This window comes from Macaca thibetana, chromosome 14 (assembly GCF_024542745.1).
Source record: "Macaca thibetana thibetana isolate TM-01 chromosome 14, ASM2454274v1, whole genome shotgun sequence".
In the NCBI taxonomy this organism is placed as follows: Eukaryota; Metazoa; Chordata; class Mammalia; order Primates; family Cercopithecidae; genus Macaca; species Macaca thibetana.
The window spans coordinates 63219122-63244991 of record NC_065591.1 but is presented as its reverse complement, the minus strand read 5'-3'; the positions used below and the strand labels follow the sequence as shown (position 1 = coordinate 63244991).

At 42.5% G+C, this 25870-nt stretch overlaps 1 protein-coding gene and 1 non-coding gene across 2 annotated transcripts in view; one reads left to right on the top strand and one right to left on the bottom strand.

Annotated features, from left to right (window-relative positions):
* Positions 1-25870, bottom strand: part of NUP98 (nucleoporin 98 and 96 precursor) — a 129124-nt gene that overhangs the window by 101346 nt on the left and 1908 nt on the right. Inside the window, 6 exon segments of the mRNA XM_050756048.1 lie at positions 1425-1605; positions 3299-3406; positions 5551-5690; positions 8539-8715; positions 8822-8923; positions 11410-11513. Coding sequence (XP_050612005.1) covers positions 1425-1605; positions 3299-3406; positions 5551-5690; positions 8539-8715; positions 8822-8923; positions 11410-11485 — 784 coding nt within the window. The 5' untranslated portion in view covers positions 11486-11513.
* Positions 10757-10815, top strand: LOC126936682 (U7 small nuclear RNA). Its single transcript, XR_007719506.1, has one exon. It is a non-coding gene; the product is annotated as a U7 small nuclear RNA (small nuclear RNA).

Sequence of the window (25870 nt, the reverse complement as noted above, 5' to 3'; positions counted from 1 at the left end):
AACTCAAAAAATAAATAAATAAATAAAATAAAATTAGCTGGGTGTGGTGGTGGCACATGCCTATAGAGTGGCTGAGGTAGGAGAATCACCTAAGCCCAGGAAGTCGGGGGTGCAGTGAGCTGTGATCACACCACTGCACTCCAGCATGGGCAATGAGTAAGAACCTAAGACCCTGTCTCAAAAAGAGAAAAGAAAAAGTAGGTTAAATATTACTTAAATATGTATTTTTGTGTGTGTATGTGTATGTACATCTCTTCAGAAGGCTATGAAAAGCTCTAATTTTTGCTTTTCTATACAGAGGCAAACTGGTGGATGGAGAAAGTGTAGAAGCAAAGTATATAACCTCTGGTTAGTTTTCTGTATTTTGTGAACTTTGTATCATATATGTGCATTACTTTTGCAAAAGTAGTATTTTTGTAAAGTAAATTAGTCATCATCTTTAACTCCTCTTTCACATCCCACATTAAACCAATCCATCAGCAAATCCCATCAGTTCTATAATCAAACTGGGTCCAGAACCTCATCTTTTTTCTTTTCCATCCTTATTATTTTGAGACGGAGTCTTGCTCTGTCACCCAGGCTAGAGTGCAATGGTGTGATCTCAGATCACTGCAACCTCTGCCCCCCAGGCTCAAGCGATTCTCCTGCCTCAGCCTCCCAAGTAGCTGGGATTACAGGCACTTGCCACCATGTCCAACTAATTTTCATATTTTTAGTAGAGGCAGGGTTTTACCATGTTGGCCAGGCTAGTCTTGAACTCCTGACCTCAAGCAACCCATCTGCCTTGGCCTCCCAAAGTGCTAGGATTGCAGGCATAAGCCACCACACTTGGCCTCTTTTCCATCCTTGCCCAAGCCACTAACACCTCTCATGCTGGTAATAGCTTTCTAAGTAATTTGTTTCTCCTCTTTCTTACCACCTACTCTCAATATAGGAGACTTCAGAATCATCCTTTACTCACAATCACATGACTTCTCTGTCTAAACAACTCTCAGGATTTCCTAAATCAAGTAAAAATTCAAGTCTTGATATTAGTCTACAAAGTTGTATAAAATATGGCCCCCATATCCCCCAATATTTTCCCTTGCCCTCTCTTCAAATGGCCAAAACTCAAGAGTTTTTAGACTCAGTTTCCACTAGCTGGAATGTTCTTCCCCCAGCAATCTGTACAACTTGCTCTTTCATCTTCTTCAGATACGTCACTGCTCAAACATCACCTTCTCACGTGAAGCATTCCTTAGTCATCTTCATCTTAAACTGTCTTTCTCCCTTTCCCCACATATATCCAGGCATTCCTTCCTATTCCTATGGTATCCCTGAATTATTATTTTTCTCCATAGCACTTAATCCAAAATGGCAATTATGTTTTAGTTTTAGTTATCTGTCTCTCCTCAATATAATCTAATATGATATCAAGTGCTTACTAGTTCCAAAGGCAGTTTTGTTCTGACCATATGCAAAGCCTGAATTAGTGGTGGAGGAACTGAAGAGTCCTGTTGCACTGGAAGTGGCTGGAGAAGACCCAAACAAGCCAGTTGTGGTACCTGCTCCCACCTGGTTCTGTGGGCCTTTCCTGTTAGCCTGATAATCCTCTAAACGAAGTTCCTGAAGGGAGGGAAAACATATTTCTAATCTTAACATGTAGCTAAAAATAATTATTTAGGAGGCTAAATACTTGAATTTAGTATTCAAGTTCTACTTTCACATAGGAACCATGACTAAGAGAGAGAAAACTAAGGAATGACATTATATCATTAAAGAAAAACATTTCCAACAAACACTAAAATTCATACCACAATTACTGTAAAACTACAAGCCAAAGAGTCAATCATATCTTAATCTGAGTTTTCTTTTAAAAACAATACACTCTTTCGGTAAAATGTCATAAAATAATCCTAACTCTCCCTAGCCCTAAAATATAAAAATAAAATAAAAATTATAGTGAATTAAAAGATGCAGATTCTGTGGGGCAAAAAATTTAGAAAAAGAATAAAGTTTACCAATTTTGTCTCAAGTCAGTATGTTCCTGGCACAGCCCAATAAAGCAAGCATAGTTTGGCATGCAGAAGGAAGCAATCACTACAATTGGGAACGACTATCACAATGTACAACAACCTACTACATAAGCAATAAAAATGAACAAACTAACTTCATGCAACAACATGGATGAGTATCTCAATGTTGAAAGACAGCCATTAAAAAGTACATAATGTGGCTGGGCGCTGCAGCTCATGCCTGTAACCCCAGCACTTTGGGAGGCCAAGGCGGACGGATCACAAAGCCAGGGTTCAAGAACGGCCTGGCCAACACAGCAAAATCCTGTCTCTACAAAAAAATCAAAAATTAGCCGGGCATAGTGGCGTGCAGCTGCAATCCCAGCTACTCCGGAGACTGAGGCAGGAGACTGCTTAAATCCGGGAGGCAGCGTTTATAGTGAGCTGAGATCACGCCACTGCACTCCAGCCTAGGCAACAGAGCAAGACTCCATCTCAAAAAAAAAAAAAATTTAGCTGGGTGTGGTGGCCCACACCTGTAATCCAAGCTACCAGGGAGGCTGAGGTGCAAGAATTGCTTGAACCTGGGACGCAGAGGTCATAGTGAGCCAAGATGCGCCACTGCACTCCAGCCTGGGTGACGGAGACACTGGCTCAAAAAAAAAAAAAAAGAAAAACTTTTATTAAGCTGTATGACTTTGCATAATTTTACTAAAAACACCTTCATATGCATGCATACACATTGCCCAGCGTAACAGAAGCAACATCCAATCAGAACAGACGATTAGACTGGGCTCAGGGGCTCATGCCTGTTATCCCAGCACACTGGGAGGCCGAGGAAGAAAGATCACTTGAGCTCAGGAGTTTGAGACCGGCCTGAGCAACATAGTAAGACCTCATCTCTACAAAAAAATTTTTAAACATTAGCTGGGCATGGGGCACATGCCAGCAGTCCCAGCTATTTGAGAGGCTAAGGACATGAAGCCTGGGAAGCTGAGACTGCAATGAGCTATGATTGTGTCACTGCATTCCAGCCTGGGCAAAAAAGCTCAAAAAAAAAAAAAAAAAAAAAAAAAAAAAGACCATTGGGGTGCTATACCTTCACATATCCCTGAATATTATCCCTGCCTAAACAAGTAGATATCTAGAAATAATACTTGATTTTTAAAAATAATTCGGTTAATTTTTTACATAAACCCAAACTGAACCCCTCTATCCTAAAAATAATCAAAACCATTTTTAAAAGCTACATTCCAATAGAATCAAAAAGGTTAGAATGACACTCTGTATTGTATTTTACTGACCTCTAGTGACTTGCTTTCATATTCTTTCATAGCAGTAATACACTGGTGCTTGGTACTTATGTTAGTGCTAACTCCAGCTTTGACCATAGTATCTGTACCAGTTGGAGGCTGCAAAGAAATAAAGGCAAATTTGTAGGTCCGAGTTTTATATTGCTACTCTCTCAGACACAATTTCTCAACCACTGAACTCTAAAACTAGTCCTCCCAGGTCTTTTATACTGAGATGGTTTCAAGGGTGTTTGATTAAATATACTGCATTTCTGATCTCTCCCCACATCAAGATTATCTGAATAAATCAATCTTAGTAACAAAGTAATCACAAACCCAAGGATTAATCCCATAACCCAAGCCATCCAATTACATGCTAAAATACATGTAATACTATGCACAAGGAAAGTTTTACCCAATATATACATTTAAACCTCTATATCTAAGTTCTCCTTTCTATTCTGCCCTGTAATGTTGCATTAAAAAAATACAGAGGGCCGGGCACGGTGGCTCACGCCTGTAATCCTAGCACTCAGGGAGGCCGAGGTGGGTGGATCACAGGGTCAGGAGTTTGAGACCAGCCTGGCCAATATGGTGAAACCCTGTCTCTACTAAAAAATAAAAAAAAAACAACAATAAATTAGCCAGGCATGGTGGCACGCACCTGTAGTCCCAGCTACTCAGGAGGCTGAGGCAGGAGAATCGCTTGAATTCGGGAAGTGGAGGTTGCAGTGGGTCAAGATTGCGCCACTGCACTCTGGCCTGGGCAACAGAGTGAGACTCCATCTCAAAAAACAGCAACAACAACAACAACAACAACAACAACAAAAATATGGAAACCGACCAGGCGCAGTGGCTCACGCCTGTAGTCCCAGCACTTTGGGAGGCCGAGGTGGGTGGATCGCTTGAGGTCAGGAGTTCAAGACCAGCCTGGCCAACATGGTGAAACCCTATCTCTACTAAACATACAAAAATTAGCTTGGGTGGGTGCCTGTAATCCCAGCTACTTGGGAGGCTGAGGCAGGAGAATCACTTGAACCGAAGAGGTGGAGGTTGCAGTGAGCCAAGATTGCACCGCTGCACTCCAGTCTGTCTTCAGAAAAAAAAAAAAAAGAAATATGGAAATCTGTTTTTCCCCGATAACCTTACAAGGAAAAAGGCACAATAAGTCAAACTAATGATTCCTGCTTGTACTGCCAGTTTTCTCAACTATTGTGCTTTACAAAAGGCATCACACAGTATTTTTCACTATCGTTTATATTTTAACTTTAAATTCGAGGTTGTAAATTTAGTACTATGAATTAACCAATTTACCTGAGAAATTCTTCATTTTCTGGAGTATATTTTAACAAGTTTTATTTCTGCCAAAGATTTCCATTAGGCTAACTGCACTTCCAGCGTACCCTAAGAATCCCCCAAATATTTACATCAAGTGGTATTCCATATGTTTCTGTAAACAAAATCCTCCACTCTAGCCCTCCACTCAACCCCTCTCAAAAAAAAAACACACACACACACAAAATCTTTATGGCCCCATTTAGCCATTTCATCAACAAAACCTGTATTTTTAATCTGGTACAGAATGTTGATGAGTTACTCTTATTTGCCACCTATTCTTTATTTCCATAAAGAATAGTTGACCAGGCCGGGCATGGTGGCTCACGCCTATAATCCCAACACTTTGGGAGGCAGAGGTGGGCAGATCACCCGAGGTCAGGAGTTCAAGACCAGCCTGGCCACCACGGTGAAACACCATCTCTACTAAAACTACAAAAAAATTAGCTAGGTGTGGAGGTGGACTCCTGTAATCCCAGCTACTCGGGAGGCAGAGGCAGGAGAATCACTCGAACCCAAGAGGTGGAGGCTGCAGTGAGCTGAGATCACACCACCGCCCTCCAGCCTGGGCAACAACAGTGAAACTCCGTCTTAAAACAAAACAAAAAAAACCAAACTAAACCAAACCAAACCAACAGCTGACCATTCAGAAGCAAATTTTTAACACAGTAAATCCAAATTCTACCTTATACCAGCTTATTATAAAATTTTATGAATACACATTTGATTGGGATGAGCCTAATTCAAATATACATCATAATCTAGATTTGCATTTCACAAGTTTCCCTGTCTACTATACAACTTGTTTTTAACACATTGTTCAGGAAGTGTCAAGCTAAGCTGGATGAGAAGCAATTTTACTATTCATCCTGCAAAGAAATATACATGCGGGAAAAAACATTCCACAAAGATTGGAAGAAAATACATACGTTAAATTTAATAGTAGTCCCAGTAGGAGCAGCTGTAAAACTACTTGGCCCAAAGAGGGAGCCAGATGTGCTGCCAAAAGGATTAGAGGTGGTATTTGTGGTTCCAAAGAGTCCTCCACTGCTAGTACTGGTTCCAAAATCTAAAAATAAGAAAAACGAGATGATAACAGTAAGAAATTTAAGAAATCTATAAGATGCCTTGGAATTGGGCTATGGCACTAGTGCCACAGTACTTTTTCACATTCTCAATTTTTTTTTTTTTAAGACAGGGTCTTGCTCTGTCTCCTAGGATGGAGTGCAGTGGTGCAATCACAGCTCACTGCAGCCTTGACCTCACAGGCTCAAGCAATACTCCTGCCTCAGTCTCCCAAGTAGCCGGGACCACAGGCATGCACCGCCACACTCAGCTAATTTTTTTTTTTTAATTTTTGTAGAGAGTGCCTCTTGCCATGCTGCTCAGGCTAGTCTCAAATTGCTGGGCTCAAACAATCCTCCCACCTCAGCCTCCTAAAGTGCTGGGATTACAGGTGTGAGTCACTGCGCCTGGTCTCACATCCTGAAATTTTTTACCTTTCAAGTCTCCCAAGCAAATATATTCAAATAGAAATTATTATTTTTCCTTTTTTTTTTTTTTTTTGAGACCGAGTCTCGCTGTGTAGCCCAGGCTGGAGTGCAGTGGCGCGATCTCAGCTCACTGCAACCTCCGCCTCCCGGGTTGACGCCATTCTCCTGCCTCAGCCACCTGAGTAGCTGGGACTACTACTGGTTAGCCCGCCACCACGCCCGGCTAATTTTTTGTATTTTTTTTTTTTTCAGTAGAGACAAGGTTTCACTGTTGTTAGCCAGGATGGTCTTGATTTCCTGACCTCGTGATCCACCCACCTTTGCCTCCCAAAGTGCTGGGATTACAGGCATGAGCCACCGCGCCTGGCCCAAACAGAAATTTCATACAGAAAAATACATACTTCCAAGCTCACAACTTTCAAGTGAAACAAAGTCTGAATCCTTTGGTCAGGTAAGTGTCCATAAAGACCTAAGGTCACACTTGGAAGACAACTTAAAAGAAATACCTTGTTTCATCATAAATTCTATCTCATTTCTCCTTTTCTCGTTTAACTAGATGCTGAATGAACTTGTCTTTCTGAAAACATCTTGTCACAGACTTCAAGAGTGGTCACAGTACATTTTATTTACATACATTATGACATATACCTACACATAACCGAAAACTTTAGAATATACAAGTGGTCCTATTAGAGAAATCAAATATAGGTTAATGGAAAATTTCACCCCCTAAAATTTCAGAAAAATTAGCAGTCACTGTCAATTACTTTACAGAAACTATTTAAAGAAATAGCAAATCCTTGGATTACTTTACGTTTCCAAAAAGCTGAGTTTAAAAAAAATTACACATAAATGAATTTAATTGTTGCTAAGGAATATATTGCTGAAAGTATCAGAGACTTCTGAAGAAGTTATGCCAGGTGCGGTGGCTCACACCTGTAATCCCAGCACTTTGGGAGGCCAAGGCAGATGGAACACGAGGGTCAGGAGTTTGAGACCACCCTGGTCAATACGGTGAAACCCCATCTCTACTAAAAATATAAAAATTAGCTAGGCATGACTGCGGGTGCCTGTAAGTCCCAACTACTCGGGAAGCTGAGGCAGGAGACTCGCTTGAACCGGGGAGGCAGAGGTTGCAGTGGTGAGCAGAGATCACGCCACTGCACTCCAGTCTGGGTAACAGATCGAGACTCCATCTCAAAAAAAAAGGTTATATATATGGTGCCAATTTACTAAGCAATAGAAATGTATCGCCAATATTTAGAATCAGTAACATCCGGCCGGGCGCGGTGGCTCAAGCCTGTAATCCCAGCACTTTGGGAGGCCGAGACGGGCGGATCACGAGGTCAGGAGATCGAGACCATCCTGGCTAACACAGTGAAACCCCGTCTCTACTAAAAATACAAAAAACTTAGCCGGGCGAGGTGGCAGACGCCTGTAGTCCCAGCTACTCGGAGGCTGAGGCAGGAGAATGGCGTGAACCCGGGAGGCGGAGCTTGCAGTGAGCTGAGATCCGGCCACTGCACTCCAGCCTGGGTGACAGAGCGAGACTCCGTCTCAAAAAAAAAAAAAAAAAAAAAAGAATTAGTAACATCCTAATTACCACGTTAAAGAGTACTACGATTTCTCACTGGCAAACTGTTACTACTTCTTTCTAAAACATGTCTTAATATATAGTTTAAAGCAAATAGGCACATTTCTTTTGATTTACTACTTTAGACTGTATTATATATTGTTATGGTTAAATATTTCAATGTTATACAAACAACTTTCCCTCTGGAAAATACTGACGGCTGGCTAACTATTCATTCTTCTATACTCTTGTGCCAGGAATGGCATCATTTGATAAGGCATACCTGATGAACTAGCAGTGGTTGCCTCAAAGTATAGCGCTGTGTGGAGAAGTATCCCCCAAGACATGTTTGGACTTAAAGTGAAAAAAGCCATCAAATAAAAACATCTGCATGGACAAAGAATGGAGGAGTAACCATGTCATGTCCAATATGTCATTCCTGCTCTAGTCTCTTCATGCCAAATATAAAACAGAGACAAGAAGGTGCCTCTGCAGCACAATATGGCTGACTATAACATATTCCTCCTTGAAATTCTCCCATCTTAACATGAACTACACTACTCTGACCTGGCTTTTCACCCTTTCTCTGGCCATTCTACATCAGGAAGCTCTTCCTCTGCATATCCCTTAAGTAACAGTACTTCAAATTTCCATCCTTATAGAGATGTAGATGCTGTCTTCCTTTTCAGCCTATTAACCTTTTCAGTACATATTGAAGTTTTCCTCTTCCCATATTTTTGCCAATTAGCGGGAAAAGAGGGTAGATGAACATAGAAAAAAGGAGAAAAGACAACACATTCAATAAGCAAACCAAATTATTAGATGCAGAGCTCCAGCAATATCCTACTTACTCCCAAAGCCAGTTGGTTTATTTTGTGCAAAGGCATTGTTTTGGGATGAGAAAAGACTGGTCCCTGTGCTTGCAGTTCCAAACAAGGTATTTGCTGTTCCTGTTGATGTACCAAACCCAAAGCCAGTGCTTGTGGAGGTAGCTGGCTGGCTAAATGAACTGGTTCCAAATAATCCTCCTGAGGAGATGGAGAAGGAGGGAAAAAGTTAAGTAGATCAGAGCCGCTAAGTCAATGCCTATACCAGCTACAAACAAACCAGTTATATCACAAATGAAGACCCTACCTGGTTTAGTCTGTGAATTTCCAAACAGGCCTCCAGTATTGTTGCTAGAACCAAATGCAGATGTTCCAAATGCCCCTCCACTAGTAGTGCCAAAGCCAGTATCTGCAAAAGCAAAATCCAGATTAAATTAGAATTTAGAATAAAATCTGCATAAGATGACCAAATGAAAAGGCGTTTTAATATTTCTTAAACTTCTGAATTTGAACTACTAGCCTAATTGAAAACATTTTTTCAAACTCCCATCAGAGTATGAATTACAGAGTAAAAACCAAGACACAGACATTTTATTCATTGTCCCCAGGGTAAGTATGAAAATTTGAAGTCAAAAGGAGTGACTTTTCAATAAAAGTTACAGATGTTCATAGGTTAAAAAAATAAAAAAAGTGCTGGCCGGGCACAGTGGCTCACACCTGTAATCCCAGCATTCTGGGAGGCCAAGGCAGACGAATCATTTGAGGTCAGGAGTTCAAGACCAGCCTGACCAACATGGTGAAATCCCGCCTCTACTAAAAATTCAAAAAAATTAGTGACACTCCATAGTCACTGAGATAAATGGTCTTTCATCAGGGGAACACATCAGAACAACCTGGGAAGCTTTTTCAAAATACGCACGTCCAGGTTTCAACTCCAGAAATTCTAATTCTATAATTTTTGATGAGATATGTATTTTGAATAAAACTTCCAAAGGTGACTGTGACAGGCACTTTTAGTTAAAAACCACAGACATGGATCTAGAGTTCTCTAAAAACGAGGTCAGGAGCCACTTAAGAAAACTTCCTTGCCAGGCGCGGTGGCTCACGCCTGTAATTCCAGTACTTTGGGAGGCCGAGGTGAGCGGATCACGAGGTCAGGAGATCGAGACCATGCTGGTTAACACGGTGAAACCCCGTCTCTACTTAAAATACAAAAAAAAAAAAAAAATTAGCCGGGCCTGGTGGTGGGCGCCTATAGTCCCAGCTACGCGGGAGGCTGAGGCAGGAGAACTGCTTGAACCCAGGAGGCAGAAGTTGCAGTGAGCCGAGATCGCGCCACTGCACTCCATCCTGGGTGACCGAGTGAGACTCCACCTCAAAAAAAAAAACAAAAAAAAACACTTCCTCTATTATTAATTTTATTAGGTATGATAGAGGCTTGTTAGTTATGCTTCTTAAAGAATCCTTAGCCCAGTGCCATGGCTTATGCTTGTAATCCCCTCGCTTTAGCAGGCTTAAGCAGGAGAACTGCTTGAACCCAGGAGGTGGAGGTTACAGCGAGCTGAGAAAAATGAGCCAGGCATGGTGGTGTGCAACTGTGGTCCCAGCTACTTAGGAGGCTGAGGTATGAGGATTGCTTGGGTCTAGGAGGTTGAGGCTGTAGTGAACCATGATACTGCCAGTGCACTCCAGCCTCAGTGAAAGTGCAGGATCCTATCTCAAAAAATAAATAAATTTCATCAATTAGAGAAAGTTTCTGGGATTTAAAATATTCTGTTAAGATGCTCTCCTCCCCCTGGAAATAAAGAGATAAAAACAAGACTGGGAAAATGCTCATTGTTAAAGTTGGGATATAAGTACACAAGAGTTCATTATACCATTCTTTCCAGCCTTGGATGAGTATAAACATTTTTAACAAAGTGTCACAGTTCTTTTTTTTTTTTTTTTTTTTTTTTTTTTTGAGATGGAGTCTCGCTCTGTCACCCAGGCTGGAGTGCAGTGGCCGGATCTCAGCTCACTGCAAGCTCCGCCTCCCGGGTTCACGCCATTCTCCTGCCTCAGCCTCCCGAGTAGCTGGGACTACAGGTGCCTGCCACCTCGCCCGGCTAAGTTTTTGTATTTTTAGTAGAGACGGGGTTTCACTGTGTTAGCCAGGATGGTCTCGATCTCCTGACTTCGTGATCCGCCCGTCTCGGCCTCCCAAAGTGCTGGGATTACAGGCTTGAGCCACCGCGCCCGGCCAAAGTGTCACAGTTCTTTTAGAATTTGTCTAGCAGGGTTCCTGGTTTTTACTGGAAAAAAAAAAAAAATTTTTTTTTGGGGGGGGCTTTCTGGTTAAAAAAAAAAAAAAAACTCCAAAAAAAAAGTTTAAATGTAAATAAGGATTGCTACAGGCAATTAGTCATATACGATATTGTATAAGACATTAGTCATGTACAATACTGGGTAGGAAGGGAGTTAGATCTCAGGAGGGTTGATGGGGATTAGACACTTCCACATTTTAACATTTCTGTGACATTTGAATGTCACATCATGTTCACAGGGTAAATTCCAGGGCAGTTATTTCATAACTGCATTTTAGACTTCAACATTAAAAGAATTATTTTCTGGTCTGAAAATCAGTAACAAATTATAACTTTCTGTTAAACAAAATAATGCAAATATTTTAAGTATCTTCTACTGATGATCAGAAGAAGGCCATGAAAACTTAGAATTTATTTCTACTTCCTTAAACACTGTTAAAGAGATCTTATCCTAGTTATTTTTTCAAGATGACTTTGCTATAAATACGAAAGTATAAATAAAATTCCCACCTAAAGCTTATCAGAGTGGATTTGTTCTTAGTAAGAAGAGAGTAATTAAGGTTTCCCCCTCTTATCCTTTTTAAAAACTTACTCTGTCCAAATGTTGAAGTTGTGCCAAAGCCACCTGTGCCACCCCCAAAGGGTGTTCCAAATGATTTGTTAAACATCTTCAAAATGAGTCTTTGTTTCAGAAAGCTGGGAAAAAGAAAACATTATCACTCTCTTAAAGACCACAAAATGGAATGTAATTGTTTTAGAAAATCTATCATTCCACAAACTTAGGCCTATTCAAACTATCGTATATACTCTCATTCAATATCCTCAAACTGTATGATAAAATAAACCTTGTAAAATGATCCTTAATCTACAACGTTCGAGCCGAACAGTAAGGTTAAACTTCATAATTTGAGGTAAAACTTTAGATCCCAACATTAACCATCCATTTAAATAATGTTTTCAATCTTTTTTTTTTTTTTTTTTTTTTTTTTTTTTTTTTACCTAAGTCCCCTTTTTAATCAGTAAGTATTTCAGATGTACAAGGCAAGGTGTTTATATGATCCACCTAGGAGGTTATGAATCATACCCATCAAAAATTATAACCACAGTCTGTTACTCCAACCACCTAAAAAGCTAACATTTTTGTCAGGTTTTCTTTTTTTTTTTTTTTTGAAATGGAATGGTATGCAGTGGCTCACTACAACCTCCTCCTCCTGGGTTCAAGTTATTCTCCAGCCTCAGTCTCAGAGTAACTGGGATTACAGGCATGTGTCTAATTATTTGCATTTTTAGTAGAGACAGGGTTTCACCATGTTGGCCAGGCTGGTCTTAAACTCCTCATCTCAAGTGGTCCACCAACCTGGGCCTCCCAAAGTGCTGGGATTACAGGCATGAGCCACCGCACCCGGACAAGACTTTATTTTCCATAGTTTGCATTACAAAGTTTATTTTTCCCCTATCTTCGAGGGATATAAAACATGATAATAGTAAATGTTTTTCAAATTATGCATGCCCTGCCTTCCATCTCTAAATCCCAGAGATTCTGGTGCCCTGATATTCTCTTTGAGATTACGTTTTAAGACTATTCTCTATGGTCCCCTACTTATCTATCTTCTACTTCTAAGATTACAGAAAACCTTTGATGAAAATCTCTCACCTCTGGCCAGGCACAGTGGCTCAACCTCTAATCCCGGCAGCTCGGGGGGCTGAAGCTGGCTGATTGCTTGAGTCCAGGAATTTGAGACTAGCCTGGGCAACATGGTGAAGCCCTGTCTCTACAAAAAATCAAAGTTGGACTGGTGTGGTGACAGAGGACTGTAGTCCCAATTACTTGGTTGGCTGAGGTGGGAGGATTGCTTGAGCCCAGGAGATGGAGGTTGCCGTGAGCCATGATCCTGCCACTTCCCTCCAGCAAAGGTGATAGGGTGAGACCCTGTCTCAAAAACAAACAAAAAAACCCTTACCTTGGCCAGGCGCAGTGGCTCACACCTGTAATCCCAGCACTTTGGGAGGCCAAGGCGGGTGGATCACCTGAGCTCAGGAGTTCGAGACCAGCCTGGTCAACACAGTGAAAGCCGGTCTCTACTAATAGTACAAAAATTAGCCAGGTGTGGTGGTGCATGCCTGTAATCCCAGCTACTTGGGAGGCTGAGGCAGGAGAACTGCTTGAACCTGGAAGGCAGAGGTTGCAGTGAGCTGAGATTGCACCACTGTACTCCAGCATGGGTGACAAGAGCGAAACTCTGTCTCAAAAACAAAAACAAAAACTCTCACCTCATATAAATTATTTCACTCCTGTATCCAAACTATGCACCTGGTTATTTAATGAACTGGACCAAACTGTTCCAAGAACGACTACAAAGAAAAGTTTGGTTACCCCCCAATCTGAATAAAAATAGCTGTCTAGTTTACTCAAAAGAGCTTCCCCCCTCCATAAATTTTCCTTAAATTTAGATGCCTGCTACCTCTTATCTGCCAGTAGACAATAGGTTAATAAGTAAACTACTTTCAGTATAAAAACTCTGAAAACAGCCAATCATGCTTATCTGGATTTTGTGACAGGTATGATGATTTTTCTATTATAGCCACACAATGTATGTAATCTTTTCTTCTAGGAAACTCACGCCGTGTTCATATAATAGAATTAAATATTACATTTTGAGGTCTTCCCCAAATTCTAGTGTCCCACTAACACTTCTAGTCGCTCTAATACCCAAACATTTTGCGCAACATTGAAAAAGATAAGGCTGTTCCTTAAATAAATGATGCTTTACAGAAATATTCTCTCTCCTAAAATTCCCTAGGAAAAAAAATTAAATAGTTATTTATCTCAATATCCAAAAATTGAGTAACTCCTTCGATTAAACAAAGCTCACTAAAACCAGTGGTTCTAGAGGGCCACATCAGAATTAGGTGGCAAGCTTTTCAAAATACAAACTCTGGCCGGTTACAGTGGCTCACATCTGTAGATCCCAATGCTTTGGGAAGTTGAGGCAGGAAGGTCTGTTTAAAGCCAGACCAACTTGGACAACAGACCAGCTTGGACAACACGTCTCTATTAAAAAAATAAAACAAAATGCAAACGAGGCATGGTGGTGCATACCTGTATGCAGCACCAGCTACTAGTGAGGTTGAAGCTAGAGAAACACTTTAGCCCAGGAGTTCAGGCCTGCAGCAAGCTACGAATGGTGCCACTGCACTCCAGCAAGCAAGCAAACAAACAAAAATACAAATTGCCAGGCTCCATTCTAGAAATACTGAACCAAAATGTCTAGGGCTGGGGTATAGACATTTGCATTCAGAAAAAGTTCAAGTTACTCTAAAGCACACCCTTGGCCGGGTGCAGTGGCTCATGCCTGTAATTCCAACACTCTGGGAGGCAGAGGCAGGCGGGTCACCTGAGGCCAGGAGTTTGAGACCAGCCTGGCCAACATGGTGAAACCCTGCCTCTACTGAAAATACAAAAACTAGTCGGGCGTGGTGGTGGCACCTGTAGTCCCAGCTACTCAGGAGGCTGAGACAGGAGAATAGCTTGAACTCTGGAGGTAGAGCTTGCAATGAGCTGAGACCGTGCCACTGCACTCCAGCCTGGGCAACAGAGTGAGCCTCCGTCTCAAAAAATACAAATGAACAAAATAAAAAAATAAAATAAGGTTATGGCAAAAAACGATGGATTTTTGGCTTCTCATGAAAAACCTGATAATTAACCAAACTATGACTAAAATCACTTCATGTCAATGACAGGCTGGAGCTTAGTAGCAATTCCCTCTATTTACCTCTCTTCTGTGAGAGCATGCACTCTCCAAAGTGCCACAATACCCACCCAATATCACTCATTTACATCAACTGCCTGGTTCCCGTGGGTTTTCAGTTTGTGACTACTGACACAATCAGAGAAAGAACATGTAGCATTTTACTTCCTCTATTAACAATAAGGCTGGATGCAGTGGCTCACGCCTGTAATTCCAGCGCTTTGGGAGGCCAAGGTGGGCAGATCACTTGAGGCCAAGAGTTTGAGACCAGCTTGGCCAACATGGCAAAACCCCATCTCTACTAAAAATACACAACTCAGCTGATAGCAGTGGTGCACACCTGTAATCCCAGCTACTCGGGTGGCTGAGGCAGGAGAATCGCTTGAACTCAGGAAGTGGAGGTTGCAGTTAGTTGAGATCACGCCACTGCAGTACAGTCTAGGCAACACAGTGAGACTCTGTCTCAACAAACAAATAACAGAAGAACTAGATAATACAGATATTTGTATTAACTATTTTCCACTCCATTTAGATTTTACTCCAAAAATGTAGTAAAATCCATTAAAAAAAAAAGTAATCCTAGAGACAGAAATAAACCCATTAAAGTTTAAAGGCATATCACACTTAAGCCCTTATCCTTTCAAATATGTTAAACTGGCCCAAGCTGAAACCTCCCCCAGGAAGAAATACAAGATAACATTTGAGTTCTTACAATGTCCCAGGCACTGTTCTAAATGCTGTTTATGAATTATCTCATGTAAACTTCCCAAGAATCCAATGATGTAGGTATTTTTATCTCTATTTTACAAGGATGAAATTAAGGCACAAGAATCTATTTGCCCAAGACAAAGCTATTGTTGACCCCAGCGTGGCCGATGCTTCTAGAATCTAGAGCCTACAGCTCCTAGAGAAAGAACACTGCTAATTAAAGGGAAATGACCTTGCATTCACTATAAACGAGGAACCTACAAAACCAACATTTGGCACCACAGATCCAGCACTATCAGGAAAAGACACTTCTCTGGCAAATATGTGAGTTCTAGTTACCAGAAATAATCTCTTTCATGGAGTAAGGATAATGTATAAGGCATACATACCCATGGCAAAGATGAAATTTACAACAAAGATTAACTTTTCTCCTTTTTTTCTTTATGAACGGACTTATACCCGTTGCAGTTTTTTCTTTTTGGTATATTTAAAAAGAAAAAAGAAAAATGAAATTGTGTTACATAGAAAAGAGAACTTTAACTTTACCCTTAATTTTACTCTGTTCTCTATGCTCAAAAATCTCCTAATTCAGATTCTCAGATACAAGAAGTATGCCTTATAATACACATCAGTAGTCCAATCAATGGACAAATATTCTGACACTGTCCAAAGTGAAGTTCTATAAACTGATATACTGCTTTACACATCTAACTTTTATGATCTCTGTAACTCTGGGTACAATAACAAAATTCAGTTTTCTACCCAGAAAAGTGGTGGATATCCTGAAATGTGGTCAAAACAAAACAAACAACTCCAGGCAACTGTCAACTTTAAGACTATCTGAAAGACGCATATATGCACGCTTCCCAAGACATTTCCAATTTGCTGCTAACTCCAGACACAAATGATAAGTAGTTTTTCCTCTCCACTTCATTAAGCTCCTTTGTATCAAAGCCAGCAAAGAGCAAAAACAATAAATGTGTGTTAGATGAATGGATTAGTATAGTACTTCCCACTTGACAAAGCATTTTTTCATACGTCCTCTCATCTAATCTTCACGAAAATACCAAGAGGCAGGGATTATCACACACAGTCAAACTGAATGAAAATTTTTGCCCTAGACAAGAGGGCTGGGAAAGGAGGCTGGGTGGAATTCCAGGAAGAAGAGATTAATTAGCCTAATGTAACCTAATAACATATCCCAACAAAACTATCTGGAACCTTCTGTTTTACGGTATCCTCCCTAGGATAGATCTTTGATCAAGCCATTCCCTTGGTTAGAACATCATATCCTCTATAAGGCTAGGCATGGTGGCTCACGTCTGTAATCCCAGCACTTTGGGAGGCCGAGGTGGGTGGATCACCTGAGGTCAGGGGTTCGAGACCAGCCTGGCCAATATGGAGAAACCCCGTCTCTACTAAAAATACAAAAATTAGCCAGAAGCGGTGGTGCATGCCTGTAATCCCAGCTACTCGGGAGACTGAGGCAAGAGTCGCTTGAACCCGGGAGGCGGAGGTTGCAGTGAGTCAAGATCACACCACTGCATTCCAGCCTGGATAACAGAGCAACACTCTGTCTCAAACAAAAAAAGAACACCATACCCTCTCTAAAAATCATCTCCTTTTCTTCCTAAAAATTGTTGCTCAAGCCTCACCTGCTTTCACAAGACTGTTGCACACCCTTAAACTCTTTATTACTATAAAAACACTGCAAAGGCCAGGAGCAGTGGCTCATGTCTGTGATCCTAGCACTCTGGGAGGCTCAGGCGGGCAGATCACGAGGTCAAGAGATTGAAACCATCCTGGCCAAACCCCGTCTCTACTGAAAATACAAAAATTAGCTGGGCATGGCGGTGCGTGCCTCTAGTCCCAGCTACTTGGGAGGCTGAGGCAGGAGAATCACTTGAATCCAGGAGGCAGAGGTGGCAGTGAGCCGAGATCGGGCCACTGCACTTCAGCTTGGTGACAGAGTCAGACTCCATCTCAAAAAAAATAAAACTACTTTACTTCCCCACCTCCTTTCCAACACTGATTACGTAAATTAGTATCACTCAGCTGCTTTTAGTTATGCAGTATATTTGTTATTATACCTGCCACCTGAGTGTTTTACCTGATTGCTGCTCTGGGTTAAAAAAAAGTCTTGACTTTGCTCACTGGGTGTAAATTAATTTTAAATAGTCCATAGTATCTTACATAGCTCCTTCCTAACAGCACTGAGCAGCATTTTTTCCATTCCCTTAACATAACCCTAATCATTTTAGAGTGAAGAGTGTATTAGCTTTGGTGTGAGACATCTGTGTTTAAATCTCTGTCACTCGGCTAGGTGCGGTGGCTCATGCCTGTAATCCCAGCACTTTGGGAGGCCAAGGCTGGTGGATCACCTGAGTTCAGGAGTTCGAGACCAGCCTGGCCAACATGGTGAAACCCCGTCTCTACTAATAATACAAAAATTAGCCTGCACGCTACTCAAGAGGCTGAGGCAGGAGAATTACTTGAACCTGGGAGGTGGAGGTTGCTGTTGAGCCCAGATGATGCAACTGCACTCCAACCTGGGTGACAAGAGTGAAACTGTTTCCAAAAACAAATAAATGTATAAAATAAAAGAATATATACCTAACTATTAAGAATCACTGTATAAGGCTGGGCACAGTGGCTCACACATGTAATCCCACCACTTTGGGAGGCCCAAAGTGGGTGGATCACCTGAGGTCGGGAGTTCAAGACCAGCCTGAGGAACATGGAGAAACCCCATCTCTACTAGAAATACATAATTAGCCGGTTGTGGTGGCGCATGCCTTCATCCCAGCTATTCAGGAGGCTGAGGCAGGAGAATCGCTTGAACCCAGGAGACAGAGATTGCAGTGAGGTAACAAGAGTGAAAAATCCTGTCAGTTACCATTGTTGTGACTCTTAAAATCTAAAATTAATTCAAATTAAAAAGTTAAAAAAATAAAAAATTCCTCTGCCACTTGCTACTGTGTAAGTCATAATATTCAATCTCTCGGACCTCAATTTCTACATCTGAACAATAGGGACTGTACAGCTTACACCAAAAGACTGGTAGGAGCACAAAGTTGCCTCATACTAGAGCTCCTCAAAAGCAGCATTTGGTTTAGTTTTTCAACTGATACTTTACAGGTATTTATAATTTAAAAAGTGTAATAAATGTCCCCTCACTTTAAACTTTGGTTCATCAATAGCTAGCTAGAATGCCATAATTTCTTATTTCTCCATGCTTAAGTGTCATCCACTGATCACTTAGCACAAGTATAAAGCACCACTGCAAACAAAAACAAATCCCATCCCTGTATAAACACAATATATTGAGATTACTATGATCACTCAATCTCTTCCATCGATCTCACATCTTTATTCTCAACTATCCATCTTTTTAATTTACAAATTCATTTACCTATTTCTGTTTTCTTTTTGGTTTTTGTTTTGAGACGAGGTCTCACTCTGTTGCCCAGGCTGGAATGCAGTGGCATGATCATGGCTCACTGCAGCCTGGACCTCCTGGGTTTAAGTGATCCTCCCACTTTAGCCTCCCAAGTAGCTGAGACCACAGTTATGTGCCACTATGTTGCCCAGGCTCGTCTCTAACTGCTGGACTCAAGCCATCTTCCTGCTTTGGCCTCCTAAAGAGCAGGGATTATAGGTGGTGAGTCCTGTGCCAGGCCCATTTACCTTTTTCTTTCTTTTTTTTTTTTGAGACACAGTCTTGCTCCGTTGACAGGCTGGAGTGCAGTGGCGTGATCTCGGCTCACTGCAACCTCTGCCTCCTGGGTTCAAGCGATTTCCCTGCCTCAGCCTCCCGAAAAGATGGGACTACAGGCACCCACCACCACACCTGGTTAATTTTTTGTATTTTAGTAGAGATGGGGTTTCACCACATTGGCCAGGATGGTCTCTATCTCCTGATCTCGTGATCTGCCTGCCTCAGCCTCCCAAAGTGCTGGGATTACAGGCGTGAGCCATCGCACCTGGCCCCATTTACCTATCAAGAAGGTTAAGTGTGCAAATACTAGTAAGCTCTGTGTCAAAGGAAGTAAAATTAAACAAAGATGTGAAGTGATGAGTGACTATAACATTTATGGAGGATGAACTGGTCCCTTCGTGAACAGACCAGCCCTAATTCAGGTGCTCAATTCTCCCCTTGACCAATGATTTTTAAATATTTTTTAGCTATGAAACCCGACATATAAAACAGACATAAGCAGAAACTGCTCTGGCTGAAGTGAAGAGGGAGTAGGTACAGTAGAACACCATCAGCTCTGCCCCATGAAGCAGCTTAGGCCTCTATGAACCAATGTGAAATATTGTTCGAGATTAGTGGTTCTCAAAGTGTGATCCAAAGACGCCTAAAAGTCTCCAACACTTCTTCCAGAGGTTCCATGAAATCAAAACATTTTCGCAATAAAACTAAGACACTTTGCCCTTCTTCTTTACTGTTCTGACCTCTGTGCTGAGGTGCAATATCAATGGTGTGTAAAAATGCTGGAAACTCAGCATGAATCAAAGCAACAACCCAAATGGTGCTGAACTAACACGGAATTCTTCACTGTTACCCATTTACTGTGGGCAGCAAGCCACCTAGGTGCCGAGGCAAGAGATTGAGGGCATGAGCTGTTCCAGTATAATAAAATATATAAAATAAGAATAGTTATACTAGATACAGGTAATAGATATGATTATGTATGAATATCATTAATCATTAGCTTGTAGCAATTATTCTTTACTCCAATATTATACTAGTCCTTGCTCTATAATTATAACTGAAGAAAAACCAGGCCATAAGAGCTGATGGGACATAGTGAGAAGTGACCAGAAGACAAGAGTGCGAGCCTTCTGTCAAGCCCAGACAGGGCCACCAGAGGGCTCCTTGGGTCTAGCGGTAATGCCGGCGTCTGGGAAGATGCCTGCTGCCAGGCAGACCGTGGTCCAGCGGTAGCGTCAGTGTCAAGGAAAAACATCCGCTACTTAGCAGACCAGGAAAGGGAGTCTCCCTTTGGCCAGGAGTTCAGAGAAGACTACTCCTCCACCTCTTGTGGTGTCTGCAGTTATCCGGAGGCCTACCCGTCTCCCTGTGATGCTGTGCTTCAGTGGTCATGCTCCTAGTCTGCCTTCATGTTCCATCCTGTACACCTGGCTCTGCCTTTTAGATAACAGTAGCAAATTAGTGAAAGTACTGAAAGTCTCTGACATGCAGAAATAATGGCGTAAGCTGTGTCTCTCTCTCTCTCCTCTCTGCCTCAGCTGCCAGGCAGGGAAGGAACCCCCCTCACCGTCCAGTGGACACATGACCCATGTGACCCTACCTATCATTGGAGGTGGCTCTCACTCCTTACCCTGCCCCTTTGTCTTGTATCCAATAAATATCAGCACAGTCTGGCATTCGGAGCCACTACCAGTCTCCACGTCTTGGTGGTAGTGGTCCCCCAGGCCCAGCTGTTTTTCATCTCTTTGTCTTGTCTTTATTCCTACAGTCTCTCATCTCCACACACAGGGAGAAAAACCCACCGACCCTGTGGGGCTGGACCCTACAATTTACAATACAAAAAATTCCACTTTCACTTAAGAGGGTCCTTAATGAAGCAGTAAAAATTATTAGTTCTATTATTTCTCAACACTACAGCACACTTCTTTTAATTCGATACTGGAAAATACTCAAAAACTTCTGCATACTCAAATACAAAGGATATCAAGGGGCAAACCACCTGTAATTACTTCTGAAAGCTAAATGAAGTTTTTCTCATGGAACACCATTTTAATCCCCCCCCCACTTTCTTTCTGAGACAGAGTCTCGCTCTGTCACCCAGGCTGGAGTACAGTGGCGCGATCTTGGCTCACTGCAACCTCTGCCTCCCGGGTTCACGCCATTCTCCTGCCTTGACCTCCCGAGTAGCTGGGATTACAGGCGCCCGCCACCACGCCCGGCTAACTTTCTGTATTTTTAGTAGAGACGGGTTTTCACCGTGTTAGCCAGGATGGTCTTGATCTCCTGACCTAGTGATCCGCCCGCCTCAGCCTCCCAAGCGCTGGGATTACAGGTGTGAGCCACCGTGCCCAGCCCACCATTTTAACTTCAAAGAATGATTGACAAACTATGGCTATTAAGATTTGGTACTGGCCGGGCATGGTGGCTAATACCTGTAATCCTAGCACTTTGGGAGGCCAAGGCGGGGGTGGATCACTTGAGGTCAGGAGTTCACAACCAGCCTGGCCAACATGATGAAACCTCGTCTCTACTAAAAATACAAAGAATTAGCCAGGCATGGTGGTGAACGCCTGTAATCCCAGCTACTTGTGAGGCGGAGACAGGAGAATCACTGGAACCCAGGAGGCGGAGGTTGCAGTGAGCTGAGATCCCACCATTGTACTCCAGGCTGGAGGAAAGAGCAAGACTTCGTCTCAAAAAAAAAAAAAAAAAAAAAGAAAAAGACAGGCCGGGCACGGTGGCTCACGCCTATAATCCCAGCACTTTGGGAGGCCGAGGCGGGCAGATCACGAGGTCAGGAGTTCAAGACCAGCTTGACCAACATGATGAAACCCTGCCTCTACTAAAAATACAAAAATTAGCCATGTGTGGCAGCACCCGCCTGTAATCCCAACTACTCAGGAGGCTGAGGCAGGAGAATTGCTTGAACCCAGGAGGCGAGGTTGCAGTGAGCCGAGATCACGCCACTGCACTCCAGCCTAGGTGACAGAGTGAGACTCCATCTAAAAAAATAAAAAAAGAGTTGATACAAAAATTAGAATTCTAAAAACAGGTATTCACCACTATCAGGTTGTAAGCTTCTCAATTCTTAAAACGACTTATTTGATGAGATGGGTGGAAACAGAAACAATTGTATAATTAAATTTGTCAACATTTGGAAGATCTGGGCTGGGCCAATGGGGCTCATGCCTGTAATCCCAGCTCTTTAGGAGGCTGAGACGGGAAGATCACTTGAGGTCAGGAGTTCCAGACCAGCCATGGCCAACATGTCGAAACACCGTCTCTACAAAAAATACAAAAATTAGCTGGGTGTGGTGGTGCACACCTGTAGTCCCAGCTACTCAGGAGGCTGAGGCATGAGAACTGCTTGAACCTGGAATGCAGAGGTTACAGTGAGTCAAGATTGTGCCACGACACTCCAGCCCAGGTGACAAAGTGAGACTCTGTCTCAAAAACAAAAAAATAAAAAATAATAAAAAAAGGAAGATCTGCGTAACTCAGTAAATCAGTATTTCTAAATGACCAATGCATCATGTTATAAAATCATAGAAGTGTAAAGATCCATTCAAAGTACAATACAGACCAATGGTTTTTAATACAACAGAGTACAAAAGTTCAATGACACAGTTTCAGATTCCATACTACAATGACCCTTCAAAAAGGTATGAGGCCAGGCGCTGTGGCTCACGTCTGAAATCCTAGCACTTTGGGAGGCCAAGGTGGGCGGATCACTTGAGGCCAGGAGTTCAAACCCAACATGGCAAAACCCCGTCTCTACTAAAAATACAAAAAACTAGCCTGGCGTGGTGATGTGTGCCTGTAGTCCCAGCTACTCAGGAGGCTGAGGCAGGAGAATCGCTTGAACCTGGGAGGCGGAGGTTGAAGTAGGCTGAGATAGTGCTACCGCACTCCAGCTTGGGCAACAGAGCAAGACTCCATCCCAAAAAAACAATAAAAAGGTTTGAGTGCAGTGTCAAAGAACAGTTAGAATTATTTGAAAAGCCTATCAAAATACTCCTCCCTTTTCCAATTATGCATCTGTATGAGGCTAGATTTTCTTCATATACTTCAACCAAAACAACATATCATGTGTCAGAATGCAAAGATTGTTACATCTAGTGGTCTTTTTTTTTTTTTTTAATGAAATGGAGTCCTGCTCTGTCGCCTAGGATGGAGCACAGTGGTGTAATCTGGGCTCACTGCAACCTCTGCCTCCCGGGTTCAAGCGATTCTCTGCCTCAGCCTCCCAAGTAGCTGGGACTACAGGTGCGTATCACTGTGCCCAACTAATTTTTGTATTTTCAGTAGGATGGGGTTTCACCATGTTGGTGAGGCTGGTTTCAAACTCCTAACCTTGTGATCCACCTGCTTCAGCCTCCCAAAGTGCTGGGACTACAGGTGGTGAGCCACCACGCCCGGCCAGCTATCACTGTATTTTTAAGAATTTTTCTTTCCTTACTGAAAAAAAAACTGCAAGTATTTCCCATTACACTGAATTAAGTACAAATTCTTCAATGTGGTAATTATGGCTGGGCATGGTGGCTTACGTCTGTAATCCCAGCACTTTGGGAGGCCGAAGCGGGTGGATTGCTTGAGGTCAGGAGTTCCAGATCAGCCTGGCCAACATGGTGAAACCTTGTCTCTACTAAAAATACAAAATTAGCTGGGCGTGGTGGCACGCACCTGTAATCCAGCTACTTGGGAGGCTGAGGCAAGAGAATTGCTTGAACCCAGGAGGCAGAGGTTGCAGTGAGCCAAGATCACGAAATTGTACCATTGCACTCCAGCATGGATGACAAGAGCGAAACTCCATCTCAAGGAAAATAAAAAATAAAAAAAGAAAGTTAAAGAGTTTTTCATGAAGTCAGCCGTGGTGGCTCATGCCTGTAATCCCAGCACTTTGGGAGGTCGAGGCGGGCTGACCACGAGGTCAGGAAATCAAGACCATCCTGGGTAACACAGTGAAAACCCGTCTCTACTAAAAATACAAAAAATTAGCCAGGCGTGGTGGCGGGCGCCTGTAGTCCCAGCTACGTGGGAGGCTGAGGCAGGAGACTGCCGTGAACCCGGGAGGCGGAGCTTGCAGTGAGCTGAGATTGCGCCACTGCACTCCATCTGGGCGACAGAGCGAGACTCTGTCTCAAAAAAAAAAAAAAAAAGTTTTTCGCGGATATTTTAACAAAATGTAATGCAAACAAATGCCAAGCCAAAGTGTTATTTTAATAATACATTTGAAAAGTTTTCACTAGAGTAGTAGTCTCAATAAAGGGCAATTGTGACAATTTCTTCAGACATTCCCGATTGTTAAAACCTGCAGAGGTTGTGTTATGGGTATCTAATGGGTAGAGGTAGGAATGTCGCTAAATATCCTACAATATACAACAGAGGCCCCACGATAATTATCTGGCCCAAAGTCTCAAAAGTTCCAAAGCTGAGAAACCTTTCTCTAGAGCCATACTGTGCCAAATACTTAGGGTCAATTTCAAACAAAAAGAATGCACCAAGTTCTCAGGAAATGTTTACCTACCTTGCCTTTAATATGTACTGTTTTTTGTTTCGTTTTCTTTTTTCTTGAGTCAGAGTCTCGCTGTCACCTAGGCTGGAGTGCAGTGGCACATCTCAGCTCACTGCAACAGATGCTCACTGCAACCTCCGCCTCCCGAGTTCAAGCAATTCTCCTCCCTCAGCCTACCGAGTAGCTGGGACTACAGACGCATGACGCCAAGCCTAGCGAATTTTTTTTTGTTTTTTTTTTAAGTAGAGACGGGGTTTCACCGTGTTGCCCAGGCGGGTCTCGAACTCCTGAGCTCAGGCAATCCACCCGACTCGGCCTCCCAAAGTGCTAGGATTACAGGTGTGAGCCACCGCACCGGGCCTTTGTTTTGTTTTGAGACAGGGCCTCACACGGTTTCCCAGGTTGGAACTGCAATCACAGCACTGCAGTTCCAACTCAATCTCCCAGGCTCTGGCGATTCTCTGATTTCAGCCTACCGAGTAGTTCGAGTACAGGTGCAAGCCACCACACCTGGATAATTTTTGTATTTTTCATAGAGACAGGGTTTCCCCATGTTGCCCAGGCTAGTCTTCAACTTCTGGGCTCAAGCAATCCACCTGCCTCGACCTTCAAGGTGCTGGGATTACAGGAGTGAGTCACCATGCTCGGCCAATACTTATCGTCAAATCTCTGAATTTCTTATTCCCCTAACCTTTCAACAAATTGCATAACTGCATATAGTCTCATTATTGGAAATTAAACATTAGTACCATCATTCTTTACTTTCCAGGTTAACTACCACCACATAAATCATATTACAAGAAAATAATAACTAATTTTTTCAAAGCTGTACATTTCGTTCCTTAAAAATTCTGCTTGCTCTATCTAGAACCTAGTAGACATAAACAAAGTCAGGTACCAGCTAGACGCAGTGGCTCATGCCTGTAATCTCAGCACTTTGGGAGGCTGAGGTGGGGGGTGGCTTGAGCCCAGGATTCAATACCAGCCTGGGCAACATAGCAAAACCCCGTCTCAACCAAAAAAATACAAAAAAAATTAGCTGGGTATGGTGGTGCACACCTGAGGTCCCAGCTACTTGGGAGGCTGAGGTGGGAGGACTGCTTGAGCCCAGGAGGTTGAGGCTGCTGTGAACCGAGACTGCACCACTGCACTCCAGCCTGGGTGATAGAGTGAGACCCTATCTCATTAAATAAACAAACAAATAAATGTCAGGTACCAAAGTATCCTATAACACATAAACAGCAGAAACCATCTTATCTGGGCCCCATATTTCAGGAGCCTCTCTCTATTGACTACTGCTAGGTAAAACTCCTCCATATTTGTCTATTCATTCAAGTAAACACACTTACTGAGGGCCTACTAC